This window comes from Pelophylax lessonae (assembly GCF_965119305.1).
Source record: "Pelophylax lessonae genome assembly, chromosome: 9".
Classification (NCBI taxonomy): Eukaryota; Metazoa; Chordata; class Amphibia; order Anura; family Ranidae; genus Pelophylax; species Pelophylax lessonae.
Window position 1 is genome coordinate 225,910,727 of NC_138776.1, and position 18,577 is coordinate 225,929,303.

The window sequence follows — 18,577 nt, forward strand, 5'->3', positions numbered from 1 at the left end:
GCACCGTTGTCGCACACCACTTTACCAACTGACAGATTCAGCGGTGTCAGCCACTGATCTGCCTGTGAACGCAAAGCTGAAAGGAGTGCAGGACCAGTGTGGCTCTTGGCTTCCAGGCACAACATGGCAAGCAACGTCTCACCTGGCATGTGGAATAGGTTCTGGGGATCTTGGGTGGCGCAGGAGAAGAGACAGTAGCAGTGGAAGAGGAGGAGTCAGCCGAGAAGGAGAGGGAGGATGGAGGAGGAGGAGGAGAAGAGGCAGGCCTGCTTGCAATCGGTGGCGGTACAACTAAATCTACATGGGTTGCATGCTAAACGGCCGTTAGAAGGTTCACCCAGTGGGCAGTAAAAGTGATATAGCTTCCCTGCCCGTGTTTGCTAGACCATGTGTCTGTGTAGATAACACCCCTTCCCCCACTGCACTGAACAGCAATACCAAAAAATTTGCAGCCCTTTACATGACTTTTGTGGACATTAACAGAGCAATTTGTGTGTGACTGCAGCCGATCTCTAACTGCCCCTTAAGCAACCACAGGATACCTGGCCCTATAGTAAAGAGACTAATAGACCCTATAGCAACACTGGAGCATTTTAAATGACTTTGGTGGACATTGACAAAGCGATTTGTGTGTGACGGCATCCGATCTTTAACTGCCCCTAAAGCAGCCACAGGATACCTCTCCCTAAGCTCAAAAGATACTAGACCTATACCGAAATACCAGCCCTGGAAAGGACTTTTGTGGACATTGACAGAGCGATTTGTGACTGCAGCTGATGTCTAACTGTCCCTAAAGCAACCACAGGATACCTGCCCCTAAGCTCCAAAGATACTAGTAGACCTAAACTGAAAAATACCAGCCCTCAAAAGGACTTTTATGGATCTTCACAACGCTATATGTGTCTAGCAAACTCTCCCTGACGAGCACAGCAGACCTCTCCCTACACTGGCAGAAAGCGGAATGTGAAATGGCCGCCAGATCGGGTCTATTTATAGGGTATGGGGACTGTCCATGTGCTGGAATGTTTCAATTGGCTGTCCCGTTCCACCTGACGGCTGTGTCACAGGTCAAAGTTCTCCCCAATGTAAACAAATATGGCCGCCGCGAACGACGCCATGTGTTTGCAAATTAGGCAGGTAGCGAACAAGCAAAATTTGCCGCGAACCACAAGGCCATCTCTAGTGATAAACCTGTGGCCCCCCAATACCACAGATTGAAGTGAGGTGTTATTTAACAGTATACTTTTCTAAGATTGTATTTTAGTCCTGCAAAAATTTGGCCTCTTTTGCTGTGTTAACTGTGCTACACACAGTGACAACAGTTACTGGCCAATTATTTGTAGAACTGGCAAACTGACGGACCGGCAGATAGGGAGGAGAGGCAGGCAGAACTTGCATTGCACAAGAGGTACAAAGCAGACTGCAAATGTATCCGGAGCGAGCCATCAACCATGTACAGTCCCATCTCGCGCTCCCATGACACGTCACATGGCTCTGCAGTGTGGGCTTTTTTTAATGTGTCCGTTGCTGACAACAGTATTGCCATCTTGTCATGGTCTTACCTTCTTGCTGTTCTCCTTCGTTTGACATGTGCTGGCGGCCATCTTGGTTTCTGGGTTTCTTGTAGCCTCCCACCCTGCGGCTCCTCCTTCCCACTGGGAGGAGCTGGATGCCTAGCTCATATATAGAGGTCTGTGGCTTCAGTTCCTTGCTTGGTCCTCCTGTGTTCACATGCTTCTAAGACTGCTGCTGCTTCTGGTTCCTGATCCTGGCTTCGTCTGACTACCCTGCTGGTTCCTGATCCTGGCTTCGTCTGACTACCCTGCTGGTTCCTGATCCTGGCTTCGTCTGACTACCCTGCTGGTTCCTGATCCTGGCTTCGTCTGACTACCCTCCTGGTTCCTGACCTCTGGCTTCGCAAGGACTCTGCCTCGGTTTCGCCATCCGTTTGGACTTTTGCTTTACAGCTTGATTTTCAATAAAGCCTTCTTATTTTCACTTATCTGTTGTTGTACGTCTGGTTCATGGTTCCGTGACACATCTGCAGCCTTTGCAGTCAACGAATAAATCGCGGTAAGCCCAACACTCACCTAGGGAAAATTGCCTTAAGAAGGCACCTGAAATCCCATCACCGAGCCCAGTGGGAGCAACACCGTCAGAACCCACAAAGCCACACTCCAGGCTCTCACTGTCCAGCCTCTTCTCCTTCTCCTGTCTGCTCAAAGTTGTCCAACACTCCACCTTCTATGATGCTGTCATCAAGTTGTTCTGGAAAAAGGCAGGCTTCTGTGGCTTAAATGTTGGAGCATAAAAAAAGGTGTCCGACTACATCGGGTTAACGGCCGATGTGGACGCTCTGAGGAGTGATGAACCCCTGGACTACTGGGTGGGCAGGCTTGACCTCTGGCCAGAGTTTGCACAATTTGCAATGGTACTGTTGGCTTGCACCCTGTCCAGTGTCCTTTCCGAAAGGACGTTCAGCGCAGCAGGGGGGATCGTGACCGATAAGCGCACTCGCCTAGCTCATGACAGTGTAGACTACCTCACATTTATAAAAATGAATGAGGCATGGATCTCTGAGGAATTCAACACATGTGACCAGTAAACCATGTTTCATTGAAATTCCTCATGACAGGCCGCAAATATCTGCCAGACCACCATCCACCCACAACAATTCCTGGTCCTTGTCTTTGCTAAATACAGCGGCATAAAAGGCATTTTATGTCCATTGAATGGCTATTTTTGGGGCCTATACAGGCCGACACTTACTTCTGTATACTGTGAATGCCTAATGTACCTCTAGCCATCAAATACACTATGTTCTTTGCTGTCGGTTAAACCCATGTGGGCAAATTTTTGGGGCCTATACAGGCTGACACTTTATACTGTGAATGCCTAATGTACCTCTAGCCATCAAATACACTACATTCTTAGCTGTCAGGTAAACCCATGTGGGCTAATTTTTGGGGCCAATATTGGCCGACACTTACTTCTGTATCTTGTGAATGCCTAATGTACCTTCAGCCACAGAATACAACGTGCTTAGCTGTCAGGTAAACCCATGTGGGCTAATTTTTGGGGCCTTGAATGGCCGACACTTTATCCTGTGAATGCCTAATTTTTCAGACTGGAATTGAAAATCAATGGGTCTGTAAAGGTTCCGTTAAATTGTGGAATGGATGCGGACCCATTTTACAGATGTGTGAATGGACCCTATATGTATTAGACATGTATTTACTGGCTACTGTCAGTTCTGGCTGATTTATGAACAAAAAAAATTTTTTGCTGTAAAAAAAAAAAAAAAAAAAAAAATTAGGGCAACTTTTTCAATTGCAATACTTGTTATGACATTGTCCATGTGCTGGGACTATTTGTGCACTGCTAGTACACCTTTTGTAGGTGCAAATATGACCTAAAGGTTTTTAAAGTTCGCCTACCATTAAAGTCAGTGGGGCCCGCCGCGAACTCGCGGTTCGGACTTTTGAGAAAATTTGTGGCTGACGTTCGCGAACCGCCCCGCCAATGTTCATCCATCTCTATCCGAGACATCAGATGAGGCAGGGGTCGATGGTCAGCGCACCTCCCACCTCCACCCGGGCCAAAATGCTTCCCAAAACGCAGAAAAAGCATTGATGGACAGTGGAGATCTGGAAGGCCGTGCAGCCTCGGTGAGGGGGTAAGGTGGGAACACATGGCCTGCAGGGTCCATACTGAACCTGAGGAACCCGCCAGCAAAATTTGCAAAAAAATGAAAAAAATTACATTTTATTTTTTTTAACTAAAGCAGCACCCCCCCGGAGCTCAGGCACGTGCTAATGAACCCCACAGAGAGGGAGAGACTACCCTCATGACTCACAGTCCCTAGATGAGCAATCAGAATAGGATAGAGGGAAACCCAGGAGTGTGAGGGTCCGACCGTCCCAGGGAGCGGGCCCGCGTCCATCCCAAAATCCGCCAGGGAAGGGGGAAGAACGTTTACTCACCATACTAAGGAACACAGATGGGTGACATATCCTGACAGGACCCCACGCCACCGAAGTGGGGGGGCTGTCGGTCAAATAGGAATGCTGCGACATTAGCCTAGACCCTCTTGTGTGCGTCCTGGTGAGACGTTTAACTCGCTGGGCCAGTCCCCATCCAGTGGGACTATGTCTCGGCCGACAAGCGCAGAGCTAAGGCCTGCACGCGCTCGCTGGCCAGACTGGGATGACCACTGGATACAGAGATTCAGCCCGTCGCCCAGCCCAGCATAGTTGCTTGAAGATCTCACAGGAAAAAATTCCGGAGAAAAAGGCTAGCTAAAAAAAATCTACATTAAAAAAAACCCCAGTAAGGAACTAGGTCCTTACTCCTGAATAAGCAGATTAAAACTGACATCCTATGCAGGAAGAGAGAGGGTGTACCCTCCAGGACTGCCCATAGGCATAGCCAGAACTTTTTTCTGCCTAGTGTCCTACTCCTGTAGGGGGCAGTATAACTCTACTGGTATGGATCAGAGAACTGCGTCCGTCAATGAACAATAGAGAAATGCAGATTTCTGCAGATGGTGTGAATGAGGCATGAAAAAGCATCTAAAGTGACTTCCCCCTCCTGTAGGTCTCAGAAGGATTTCAACCGATAAAACATCTGCCCTCCAAAAATACAATTCCAGTCTCCACACTGCCAAACATTTTATCACTCTAATTAACAGCCTGTCATCACTAGGGATGATCGAACGGTTCGGGTCGACCATCGGTTCGACCCGAACATTGACTGTTCGAAATTCGGCGGAATTCCGAACTTTTTGAGGAAAAAGTTCGGAATTCGGCAACCAGAACCGCCCAAAATGCAATGGGACAGGAACTGGGCTTTAAAAGCCCGTGATTGGAGCAGAAACATCAGTAAAAGCCAATTGAGGAGGCAGGAGGATGCTAGGAATGTGATTGGAGTGACTAGGGGGTCCAGAGGCCAATGAGTAGTGAATACGCCCCCCAGTATATATCCTAGCCCCGCCAAATCTCTAGCACTGTAATACAGGGGCTGTGGAAGAGTGGAAGCATTTCTGTTACTCCTGCTGCAAAAGTGTCATTTAGCAATTATTAGTGTGAGGAAAGGGATATCTAGTGTAGTTAGGGTACTATATACCACTATAGTTAGATTCAATAATCTAGTTTCTGTAGGGAAAGTGTTAAGTGTCAGGGTGACTGTAGTGTAGTTTAGGGTGAACTGACTCTGACTGCTATGCCAGGGTGACCAAACTCTTCCATGTCAGGGTGACCGCCAGAGAAAAAAGATCATTTGTCTTAGAATTGCAGTAGAGCAGGGATGGGGCTCCGCTCCTTCCTTTTTAAACGTTTTTTATTGAAGGCAAAAGAAACTTGGTACAGTAACATGCAGTAGAAAGATTAGGTACATGCCGTGATACAACAAGTCACAGTAAAATATAAAACTAGAGCATATAACATTCAAGGAACAGGTAACAATGTGATGCGCATAAGAGATCGACCCGGCATCCCGACTGAGAAGCAGTAAGGGCACATACAAACTGAAGGTGTGGCCGAGGTCACAATGTGTGGATGGGCCCCCTCATAGAAGGGGTCTCAACCAAAACAAAGGTATAACACTTAATGAGATATGCTAGGGGCCGAGTGGGGAGGGGGGGCTGGGAAGGCAGCGTTGGGATAAAATCAGGGTAGGTAGGAGAGGGTTATGGGGGGGAGGTAACAGCAGGTAACCGGAGGAAGCCTCGAACCCCCCAGGGGCCCAAGTGGGGAAAGAGGGCCGGTAAGGAGGACTTCCCAATCAGGTGAGTACAAGGCTGTCGTCAAGGCCTGGTGGTAGGCAATGGTCAATCCAGGGCCGCCAGAGCCGTTCATAGGGGGTCAGTATATCCAACAAAATTGCTTCCGTTTTAGCTTGTAGCATGGCTTGGGTAACTCTGTGTAGCATGGCCAGATGACAGAGCGTGGGGGTTTTCCATGCTTTCGCGATGGTTTGCTTAGCAGCAGTCGTGACATAGAGGTAGAGATTGAATTGACGGTGGGTGAGGTTAGGTGGCTTGCAATTCAGGAGAGCTGATGCCGGGTCAGGGGCAAGAGAGGTGCCAAACATGGTAGACAGGGTATCGTGTACTTTGGACCAGAAGGCTCGCACCACAGGGCATTCCCACCAGATATGTGCGTGGGTACCTGGGGAGTCGCATCCCCGGAAGCAACAGGGGGAGTACTGAGGTACATATTTAGAGATCCTAGTGGGAACCAAATACCATCTGGTAAGGACCTTGTAATTGGTTTTGAGTGCTACAATATTCGGGGATGCCGATTTGGTAGCCTGCCAAATTTGTATCCAGCCCTCATCGTCAAGCGTGATATGCAGGTCTCGTTCCCATTTGGCTGTGTATGTGGGCGGGGTGGTCTCCTGAGCAGACAGGAGGTGGGCATAGAGGTCAGAGGAGCCCTCGTCTGTGAGGGTCAGTATTGCATGCGCGTTCAAATGTCGAAGGTGGTGGTGTTCTCTCTAACCAGAGTAGCTTGTGTAAAGAAATGTTTGAGTTGTAGGTAGCGGAATATTTCCCCAGATGGGAGATTGTGAGTTTCTCGCAGGGTAGGGAATGGGTAAAAGGTGCGCGGAGTGAAGAATTGATGGGCCCGTATCAGACCAGCACTAGTCCAGGCGGAGAAGGAGGTCCGAGAGGACCAGGCCAGGTAGAAGGATGGATTGCAGAGAAAAGAAAGTAGGGGGTTATGGGGAGATTGCAGGTGGAAGCGTCGGCTAAGTCTATCCCAGATAGTCAAGCTATGTTTCGTGATTGGGTTAGTAATACTCCTCCGTTGCGAGGGCAGTAGCCAGAGCAGGTTGGCCACAGATAACGGATCACTTTCCACTGCTTCAAGGGACACCCACAGCGGAATTTCCTTTTGTGGCGTGGTATTTAGGGAGCTGAGCCAGTTGTGCTGCGTAATAATATTTGGCGAAATGTGGTACACCCAGCCCGCCGCGAATACGTGGGCGGTATAGCGTCTGTCTCGGTAGGCGAGGCTTAGAGTTGCTCCAAATGAAGTCCAAGGCTCGTTTCTGTAAGATGCGTAAGTAGTAGGCCGGCACCTGTATGGGGAGTACCCGAAAGAGGTACAAGATTTTGGGTAAAATGGACATCTTAAGCACTGATTTTCCCCACCTCATCCAAGATAGGGGCAGGGAGGACCATTTTAGACATGAGGTTCGATAGTGTAGACAGCATGTGGGGGTAATAAGCGGAATAGAGTCCAGCAGGGTCTGCTGTGAGTTTAACTCCCAGATAAGGGATATACGAAGTCGCCCAAGGGAACGGGAGTGAGGACCTAAGGTGGTCGTGGACATCGGTTGGGAGAGATACATTTAAAGCTAGTGATTTGCGAGGATTAACTACAAGGCCTGAGACTGAGCCAAAGTTCGCTGGGGTGCGTAGGAGGATAGGAACCGACAATAGGGGGGCAGTGAGAAAAACGAGGACATCGTCCGCAAAGAGGCAGTTTATGGTGATGCCCACACAGCTCAAGTCCCTTAATATTGGGATCAGCACGAATAAGCATAGGAAGGGGTTCAATAGCTAGGGCGAATAGAAGGGGGGAGAGGGGGCAGCCTTGTTGCGTGCCCCCTTCAATGGGGAAGGAGTCAGATCGAAAGCCTGAATAGTGAACATATGCTCTAGGGTTTCCGATATAGGGCATTTACCCATTGCATAAAATGAGAGCTGAATCCCCAACGACCGAGGATCGAGGTGAGGTAAGGCCAGGATAAGGAGTCAAAGGCTTTGCAAATGTCGAGGGAGAGGAAGCAGGAGAGAATGCGGCGTTGTCTAGTGATGTGGGCTAGAAGAGTAGCTCGTCTGACATTATCACCAGCTTGGCGAGACGGAATGAAGCCCGTTTGGTCAGCGTGAACTAAAGTTCCGATGACGGTATTGAGACGGGTAGAAAGGGCTTTGGTTAGTAGCTTAATGTCTATATTCAGTATGGAGATGGGTCTAAAGTTAGACCAGGAAGTGTGGTCGGAGTTGGGTTTAGGAATCATGGATATCGCAGCCGTAAGTGACTTCTCTCGGATGGGGTGCCCATCGAGCAAGGAATGAGCGCTCCTACCAGAGGGGGGATCAGAATGGTTGCAAAGCATTTATAATAAGTAGCGGAGAAGCCGTCTGGGCCTGGGCGCTTACGTGGTTTCAAAGACTTTATAGCCTGCTGCAGTTCTTCAGCTGTGAGGTGCTGTTCCAGTATTTCCCTATGGGCGGATGACAGGAAAGGGAGTTGGACGGAAGACAGGAGAGCGTCCAGCTGTGATCGAACCCAGAGGGGTTCTTGTAGAGTGTTGAGAGTTTGTCGCAAAATTTGCATAGGATTTTAAGGGGATTGCTGGAGTAGGTGTCCTTGGATAGTTTAAGACGTATGGGTTTCGCAGTGTAGTCAGCCTTATGCAGTGTCAGAGCTAGGAACGTATCAGGTTTATTCGCTTTCATATAAAGTGTGTTTAGATTTTCAGAGCGTTTGTTCCGCCGATTCCGACAGGAGGAGGTCTAATTCCAGAGGTGCTTTGTCAAGAGCCTGTTTAGTGGAAGGCTTGGGTGTCTCCTGAAAGTCCGCTGAGGCCTTGTAAAAGGCTGCTTCAAGCTTGTGGAGCAGAAGACGCTTTTCCTTGCATATGTAGGAGGCTCTGCTAATGCAAACCCCTCTAATAACGGGTTTGTGGGCTTCCCACAAGGTCAATGGGGATGTGTCTGGTTGAGAGTTAGTAGTCAGGTAGTCGGTGATGGCTCGCTCTATTTCCTGGCGGTGAGTAGGGTTGGCCAGAATGCTGTCATTGATTTGCCAAGTGCGAAGGTTAGGTTTCGGCACCATGACCAGACCAAGAGCACGGTATAATGGTAGAAACGGTGATAAGTGGGGACGTGCCCACATGGGTAAGAATGTGGTCAATTCGGGAAAATACTTTGTGGATGAGAGTAGTGAGTATATTGCCGCTGCATGGGTTGTGCTCGCACCATGTGTCTAAGAGTGTTGGTTCAGGAGCTGTTGAAAAGAGTCGTTGTGGAGTCGTCGGGGTAGGGGATTTGTCGAGCAAGGGATAGAGCGTTTGGTTTGAGTCGCCGCAGAGCAATAGCGTACCGCTCTTGTGCGTGTCAGTGACGGACAATAGGGGGGAAAGAAAGGCCTGGGGATTTTTGTTAGGGGCATAGTAAGATACCTCAGAGTCAAGAAGTTGACCAACCAGGAGAAGGTACCGACCCTCTGGGTCTTTAATCTCTTTCCGAGGCGTGAAAGGAGTAGTTCTATGAAATGCAATCAGTACCCCGCGTTGCTTAGTGGGAACAGAGGCCGTATAGACCTGTGGATATTGGTGACCAAAGTGTTTGGGAGTAGATTGCGATGAGAAATGCGTCTCCTGAAGGCAAGCCACATGAATGGATAGTGAAGAAAACGACCGGAAAGCTTTTACTCGTTTAGAAGGGGAATTGAAGCCTTGTACATTTAAGGTAAGCACATTCAAGGTTGACACGGTGAAGATTGGAAGTCGTGAGAGGGAAGTAGGAGTCGGGTTCCAGGGGTAGGAGGGGGGGGGGGAAGGGGACGGTAAGGGAAGGTAGACTGGAAGGAGAGGGGGGGTAGGGAAGCTGGGAAAGAGAAGCTTAGGGAGCGTTTAAAGGTTAAGTAAACCTACAGGGGTCCTCCAGAAGGAACTGTGGTTCCCGCCGGAAGGAATCAAAGGGTCCAATAGATGCCAATCCAAACAGGGCTGGCTCTAGTGGACAAAAAGTGGGGTGCAGTGAGCAGTCCCTGGGACTAGGACAGCCTAAGAAAACTTATAATGTAATGATGTAAATAATTCGAGTCATTTATACAGTAAACTCTGAACAGTAAAACTAATTAAGGTGGACAAATATACCCAACTATATCAACATAAGTAGGGGTATCTAGCCCCGAGTTCCTACAGCATACCAATGCACTCAGAACAGGCAGTGATGGTGTTGGGGGAAGAGAAGATGGCATGGCCGACTGTTAGTAAGCTTGCTTAGCAGGCATAGCGAGAACCACTACGACCCATCCGTGGGTAATGTGCGACCAGTATAGGGGGGGGTCAATGCGGGGGGCAAGTAAACAACCATAAGTGCCTAGTATGAGTGCACCGAGCAGCATAACTGGCTGCGTAGTGTGAGGAAAAAAAGGGTCATAGTTACTGTGTCAAGGGGACACCAGAACCGTGGTACCCAAAGGGGTCGGCAGAGCTGCAAAGCGCTTGCCGAGGCATTGGAACGCTGGTGAACGGCACGGTGTCCCATCAGTCCATGGAGTCTTCTGGAGCTTGAGCAGGATGTGGAGTTGGTGAAGAATAGCGGCCTCTCTTGTGGGTTCCTGGTTGGGCGACTTGACCAGCGTGGGCTTGCGATTTCTGTGGTGAGGAGGATGTAGCTCGGCGTTTAGAGCCTTCTGGCGAATGTTCTGGGGGCGTCAAGTGGAGTTCCTGGAAAACGTGTTGCGGGTCTTCTGATGTTTTACATTGGTAGGAGGTACCTTTGTAAGAAAAACGTACCGCAAAGGGAAAGATCCGGCGGTAGATGATCTTATGGTGCTGCAGGGTTAGCAAGTGAGGTTTCACAGCTTTGCGCTTAGCAAGGGTGGCTTGTGATAGGTATTGAAAAAACTGGTAGCGATGACCTTGAAAGATTAAGGCTTCCCGGTTGCGGGCTACAGCCATGAGTTGTTCCTTGGAGCGGAAATAATGAAGTTTCACTATTATGTCCCTTGGGGGTCCTTTGTCAGAGCGAGGGGCTAGGGATCTATGAATCCTGTCCATTTCTAATCGCTCAATTGGTATAGAAGGGGCTAGTTCCTGAAAAAGCGCTGTTATGGTGGATTGAAGGTCCTCAACAGATTCCGGGATGCCCCTGATCCGTATATTGGATCTCCTGGCTCTGTTCTCAAAGTCCTCCAAGCAGGATTGCAGGGTCAGGTTCTCCTCTCTGAGAGTCTCAAGCTCCTCAGCATGGTTACCTGTCGCTACCTCTAGCTCATCAGTACGCTGTTCTAGTACAGTCGTGCGGTGGCCCACTTCTCTGATTTCATGTGTGAGCCTGTCAGTTATGGCATCTGAGGTAGTTTTCAGGGCCCGGGTGAGCATCCGCTCGAATTGCTGGAGGAGGTCAGTTTGTGAAGCGTAGTGAGCATAAGTGGGGTCAGTCTAAAGTCAGGGTGAAGGTCCCCTTCCTGTGGATGGGCAGAGGAATGCACACGGGAGATAGTGTGAGGTGATCTGGAAGATGGCGGGCTCGCCATCTTGGAAGATGATTTGATTAGCACGTCCCGGATGGATTTAGTCTTTATCTTTGACTTGGTGCCTCCGTATACCATCGCAGGTAGGTCAAACAGTTGGGTCTGTTAGAGGTAAGGTAGGTGTCGGTGACTCGAATCGGCTTGGCTGTCCTATCCCCAGAGATGCGGAGCTCTAGGCTGTCATGTCTTGCCTAGAAGGCTCCGCACATGCCGCCATAGGAACAGTGGAGTTGGTAGCTGAGGAGGATATGATATGTTGAGCGTGGAAACAGCTGTATAGGACCAGTAAGTAAACGTCCTGAGGCAGAGAGTTAGTGCTGGGATGAAGGACTATTATTGTGACTCAAGCAGCCAAGATGGCGGGTGGCTCCCTAAGAATCTGAGGTAGTTGTAGGTCCCAGAGCTGGGTGGTATGGCAGAGGAGCGGAGGGTGGAAACATAGGGCTCCTGAAGGGGGATCACTGCCGCTTACCAGATCTCTGGATGCCAGATCACGCTGCCCGTGAGGAAAGGCCGCGGCTGCGGCTGCTGTGTAGGCCCTGAATCCGGTCCAGGGGCACCCGAGCGTCCATCGCCACCAGAGGGGTCTGTGACCAATGTAGGTGGCACAGATGGGTCTCTGGGGGAGTGTCGATGACTTTGGATGGCTGGGGGTGCTGTGTAGACACTAAGAGCTCCCCCGCTGCGATCACGGCGTTTTCAGGCAAGGCCGCGGCTTGTATCTATTTGTAGGCCTAAGAGGTATTTCAGGGAGTAATCTCCCAGTACATACACAGGCGGATGGTTCGTAGCACGGATCAACCGGTTCCCACTCCAGGGGGCGCCCGTAGCGCTCCGAATGGCTTGGCGAGGCCGCGGGCTTCTCAGGCGAGTCCGTGGCTTCCGGCCGTTGCTAGGCCGCACCGTCCCCGGGAGAAAATCGGGCCGCCGATTTTAGTCAAAAAGCCTCAATATGTGAAAGGGGCACCAGAGAGTCTGTCAGGGTTGTTTAAACGGCCATCTAGTGCCCAAAACTTGCGGATGGCTTTAGATTGAATAGCCTGTCTCGGAGCTCTCTCACAGGGTCCTCCTCGGATGCTTTCGGTCACGCCCCCCGGGGCTCCGCTCCTTTCAGACCTGGGCGTTTTTGTTTCAGGCGTTTATTGGGCTTTTTTGTGGACGTCTTTGGAGGCAGGCATGACATCTGAACTTCTGTGTAGGGGTATATATACACACACACACATATATGTATATACACACATATAGGTGTGAAAGTAGCGGAACCCCATCCCTGCGCTAATGAAATTATTTGCAGGGATGGGGTTCCACTCCTATCGCACCTATATGTGTGTATGTGTGTATATATACGTGTGTGTGTGTGTGTGTGTGTGTATATACCCCTATACAGAAGTTCAGATGTTATGCCTGCCTCCAAAGACGCCCAAAAAATGCCCAATAAACGCCTGCAACAAAAACGCCCAGGTGTGTTGTTGCAGGCGTTTATTGGGCATTTTTTGGGCGTCTTTGGAGGCAGGCATAACATCTGAACTTCTGTATAGGGGTATATATACACACACACACACATATGTATATATACACACATATAGGTGTGATAGGAGCGGAACCCCATCCCTGCAAATAATTTCATTAGCGCAGGGATGGGGTTCCGCTACTTTCACACCTATATGTGTGTATATACATATATGTGTGTGTGTGTATATATACCCCTACACAGAAGTTCAGATGTCATGCCTGCCTCCAAAGACGCCCAAAAAAATGCCCAATAAATGCCTGAAACAAAAACGCCCAGGTGTGAAAGTAGCGGAACCCCATCCCTGCGCTAATAAAAATTCTAAGAAAAATCTTTTTTTTTCTGGTTCTGGACATGCTACAGAGCTGAAACTTCACAGGTACACTTTTTAGATGCCCCAGACACTAAATCCAAAGAAATCTCATTTTTTTTTTTCAATAATTTTTTCAATAATTCGCTCTCTATCAAAAGCGACAATTTTTAAGAACTTTTTTTATGTTATTATAGTCCCTGGGGCATGAACCAGAACCCTAGGCACTTTTTAGGGGCATTTATTGGGTTTTAGGGCTTCAAAATTGTGTTTTTTGATTACAGAAGTTCGGGTCCCATTGATTTCAATGGGGTTCTGGAATCCGGACCCAAACTTTCGGGAAATTCGGGTGTTCTGGTCGAACCGAACTTTTCAAAAGTTCGATCATCCCTAGTCATCACGCCCCTGGCAACTCTTCACTACCTTTAATTCTCTACTCCGTCCTCCAATACCCCCCCACCGACTCACTCACTGCCCAGGAGATTGCCTACCACTTCAAACAGAAGATTGATACAATTTGTAAGGAGATCATTGCTGTTCATATACCTTCCATGCCTTATGCTTCATGCCAACAGGTGCGATCATTACTTCCCTCACTCAACCCCGCCACTATAGATGAGGTTGCTAAACTACTTGCTAACGTCCACTTAACCACCTCCCCTTTGGATCCTGTTCCCTCGCAAATGCTACATTCACCTTCTGGCCCTATTCTACGCTCTCTAACCCACATCTTCAATCTCTTCCTCTCTTCTGGCATCTTCCCCAACTCTCTAAAACATGCACTAGTCAGCCCCATACTTAAAAAGCCCTCACTGGACCCAACCGATCTGAACAACCTACGCCCTATTTCCTTGCTCCCCTTTTCATCCAAACTCCTCAAATGTCTAGTCTACAACCGACTGTGCGACCACCTTGCAGAGAATAGCCTCCTTGATCCCCTTCAGTCTGGATTTCGGCCTCAACACTCCACTGAAACTGCTCTCCTCAAACTGACAAACGATCTACTAATGGCCAAAACCAATGGACACTATTCTGTACTCCTGGACCTTTCTGCTGCCTTTGATACGGTTGACCATCCCCTCCTCCTCAAAAAACTCCATGCCTTTGGTCTCCGTGACTGTACTCTTCACTGGTTATTTTCCTACTTATCCAACAGCACCTTTAGCGTTATGTACAATTCTACTTCCTCCTCTCCTCTTCCCTTCTGTTGGGGTCCCCCAAGGCTCTGTTCTTGGACCCCTCCTATTTTCAATCTACACCTCCTCTCTGGGTCAGTTGATGGCCTCCCACGGCTTCCAACACCATCTCTACGCTGACGATACCCAAATCTATTTATCCACCCTCAGCTCTCTCCCTCAGTCTCCTCACGTATCACTATTTTACTATCAGATATATCGGTCTGGATGTCTCACCACTTCCTCAAACTCAATCCATCCAAAACCGAGCTTATAATTTTTCCTCCACCACGTGCCCCTTCCCCTGGTTTCTCCGTCAATATCGATGGCATTACTATCAGCCCATCCCCGCATGCCAAGGTCTTAGGTGTTGTCCTGGACTCTGAACTCTCCTTCAAACCCCACATCCAATCGCTGTCCAAATCTTGCCGCCTCAGCCTCCGCAACATCTCCAAAATATGCCCCTTTCTAACCAAAGACACAACAAAGCTCCTAGTTCACTCCCTGGTCATCTCGCTCCTCGACTACTGCAATTCCCTTCTCATTGGCATACCTCTACACAGGCTATCCCCCCTTCAATCCATCATGAATGCTGCCGCCAGACTCATCCACCTTACCAATTGTTCAGCGTCCGCTGCTCCTCTGTCAAGCCCTCCACTGGCTTCCGCTCACCCAACGAATTAAATTCAAAATACTTACAACATCTTACAAAGCAATCCACAGCTTAGCCCCTAGCTATATCACTAGCCTAGTCTCAAAATACCAACCTAATCGCGCTCTTCGTTCCTCTCAAAACCTCCTGCTCTCTAGCTCCCTCGTCACCTCCCTCGCCTCCAGGACTTTTCCAGAGCCTCTCCAAACCTATGGAACTCCTTACCCTTATCTGTCCGACTATCTCCTACTCTATTAGCTTTTAGGCGATCTCTGAAAACCCTCCTTTTCAGAGAAGCCTATCCTACCCACACATAACAAATATACCTCCATTTTCTCCATCAACCCATCCCCCACGGTTATTGCCTTTTTGTTTCACTTGACCCTCCCTTCTAGATTGTAAGCTCTAATGAGCAGGCCCTCTAGTTCCTCCTGTTTTTGAATTGTATTGTAACTGTATTGTCTTCCCTCACATTGTAAAGCGCTGCGCAAACTGCTGGCGCTATATAAATCCTGTATAATAATAATAATAATACTAATAATATGGTCAGATACATGTAGCAGAGCTCAGAACTAGGACTTCCAAGGGTGCCCTGTAGAGATGATCACTGTATGACTGTTGCAGAGAATTCTTCATGTACAGAAGCACTCTTCTGCACACATCCAAAAATGTACTATCCGTCGAGGACTATCTTAGTCACTAAGACTAAGCAGACTAGGACCAAAACAGGGTTTGCTCACACTATATTTTTAACAAAATAAATATGTGAATGAGGATTTTCCATATTTTACCAGGTAGTCACTAGATTATTTAATACATAAAAGCGTCTGTGTTTTTATTTGTAATTTACGAATTAAAAAGGGCTTGAAATTAGTTGCTGGAGATTTTTTAAGTCCTAATAAACATGAATTTTGGATCAATGTGGATACAGAGTGTGAGAATACCTATTTGCTTTATTTGTAAAAGGATGTTGGGAGTCCTTTTCATGTACCTGAGTTAGAGAAGGTTGAGAGAGTTGTTGACATTTGCATTTAAACTATAATATTTCTCAAACGTTACCCAGAATGCATTCCCACCGAAGGGTCCAAGCATGGCTCTGTACAGGGGCTCTTGCAGCAAAGCGAACACAGCACTGAGTAGGGACTGCAGGCCAGTTAGGGTGCCAAAATGGCCTGATGGAAAACTAAAATAGGAATCAAAAGAGAAATGGTGAAAAAGTTTAACATTATTTACATTTTTTAAATTACAATTACAAAGAAAAAGTTACAAAATATAAAATGCTAGGTAAAAGTTATGTTTCAATACACATGTCTAATTATGTAAATTTACTCTTAATTGCTGATAAATGGGTCATACGGTATATTGACATATTTTACCAACATTTCAGGTCATTTTTAGGTCATTGTGTTTTACACGCTATGTGGAAAGTAATTTACATGTAGGTGTTTTGACCATATTAAAAGAAACAGTTTTAAAGGCATATTCCGCCTATTCCTTTGTATTTCCATCCTCCAGTAGAGCCTACTCATTTTAAAAAAAATCTACCAAAAGAGGAGTATAACAAGATTGAAGCCACAACAGAGTATTAATTAATCACTTAAGCCCCAACCCTATTTCGGACACTTTTTGTTTACAAGTTAAAATCAGTATTTTTTCCCAGAAAACTACTTGGAACCCCCAAACATTATATATATTTTTTTAGCAAAGACTTTTGTCACGCGGTATTTGCGCAGCGGTCTTTAACCACTTTACCACGAGAGGATTTTGCTGTCTTACGTCCAGGCCACTTTTTGCGATTCGGCACTGTGCGACTTTAACTGACACTTGCGCGGTTGTGCGACGCCATACCCAAACAAAATTTGCGTCCTTTTTTTTTTCCCACAAACGGAGCTTTCTTTTGGTGGTATTTGATCACCTGTGTGATTTTTACTTTTTGCGCTATAAACAAAGAGCATAAATTGTGAAAAAAATAACAATATTTTTCACATTTTTTATATGAAATTCCCCAAAAACAAAATGTAAAAATCAAATTTTTTTTTTTTAATTTTTGGCCAATTTGTTTTCTGCTACCTATGTTTGGTAAAAAAAAAATCACAATAAGCGTATTTTGATTTAGTTAGTAAATGCAATAACTTTTGCGCAAACCAAGGGAAAGATTTCTATCATTTTTGGTGTTTTTTTTTTTTTTTTTTTTATTAACGAGTAATGGCGGCGATCTGCGATTTTTTTTTTTTTTTTTCAGTCACCCTTGACTGACATTTTTGACACTTTTGGGGTTACTGACGTGTGTGGGGGGAGGTGACTGAGTGACACAGGGACAGATCGCAGATTCAGCTATGCTGAATCCTGCAATCTGTCACTGTTTGTCACTTAGGAGATCCGCCCGCTTTGTTTACACAAGCGTGTGGATCTCCAGACTCGATTCCCCGACGATCGGGGAAGAGCGGCGGTGACCTCCCCTGGCCCGACTCCCGCTGTGACTGAAAAAAGCGGGAGTGAACCTCCGGCGGGGCCGCCCACAAGGGGGAGTCCAGCAACGTAGATCTATGTCGCTGGACGGGAACGAGCTACTTTGCCGCAGTACAGTCCCAGTGACTGGTCGGCAAGTGGTTAAAACGCCATTTTTTTGAAAAATCACATTTCAATGCATTTAAAAAATACTAAACAGTAAAGTTAGCCAATTTTTTTTTTGTATATTGTGAAAGATGATGTCACGCCGAGTAAATAGATACACAACATGTTACGGTTTAAAATTGCGCACACCCGTAGGATGGCGACAAACTCCGGTCAATAGAGATCTCAATAGGCGACGCTTTTTTAACGGTTACCAGTTTAGAGTTAGAGTCAGGGGCGTACCTAGAGCATTTGGCACCCGGGGCGGATCCTATATCTGAAAAAAAAAAAGGGTGAGTGTGATCCCTGCGCTATCTGAGGTGATAAGAGACTCCCTGCTGCAGCGCCACGGAGACTGATACTAAAACAGTTAAAAAATATTGTTAAGGAAGTAGTGGTGCGCTTCAGGGGTTAACTCTTATAAATCTCTATTTGGGTTGATGGGTATATTGTGCACAGATCTTGGTCTAAAGGTGCTCGGTGTGATAAATATGTGTATACATGTATATTGACAAAAAATAGTGATAAAGGTGCAGGTGCGTGGTGCTAATCAAAGCAATGTGTATATCAATAGATAGATAAATAATAGATGAAATATCAAAATTCTTCTTTTTTGCACATAAAATGATAAAAATGTATCAATAAAATAATATATATATAAACACAGTGTTAGTCTTCAATCCAATTCATAAAAGGTAAATAAAATATATGTGCTCAAATAAAGTGCTGCATGCTTGTTACAATAAATAGGTGTTGAAAAAAGCAATCTGTGAACAGCTCTGTTGCAATCCTTAGAATAAACAATATCGGCTAGGATAGTCCAAAAATAAATAGATTTCAAAGAAAACTTGTGTATAAATCTCTTCTTTGTGACCGTGCTTCAATAGTTGAATCAAGTGACTGTGGTCTCCTCCACCTTATGTGTCACCTCTATGTGCTCTAGCCTCTCACCTTTATAGGCAAGACAAATATGCCTCTGTTATCTATCCAGACTTTTCAGTGGACTCAGTTTGCCTCACTCCGGATCCTTGATCC

General features: G+C 47.1%; 1 protein-coding gene across 1 annotated transcript in view; it reads right to left on the reverse strand.

Moving 5' to 3' along the window:
* The window catches only part of SLC43A1 (solute carrier family 43 member 1), a 1,050,749-nt gene that overhangs the window by 74,635 nt on the left and 957,537 nt on the right, over positions 1-18,577 (reverse strand). Inside the window, exon 14 of the mRNA XM_082268121.1 lies at positions 15,989-16,112. Coding sequence (XP_082124247.1) covers positions 15,989-16,112 — 124 coding nt within the window. The remainder of the gene's footprint in view (positions 1-15,988; positions 16,113-18,577) is intronic.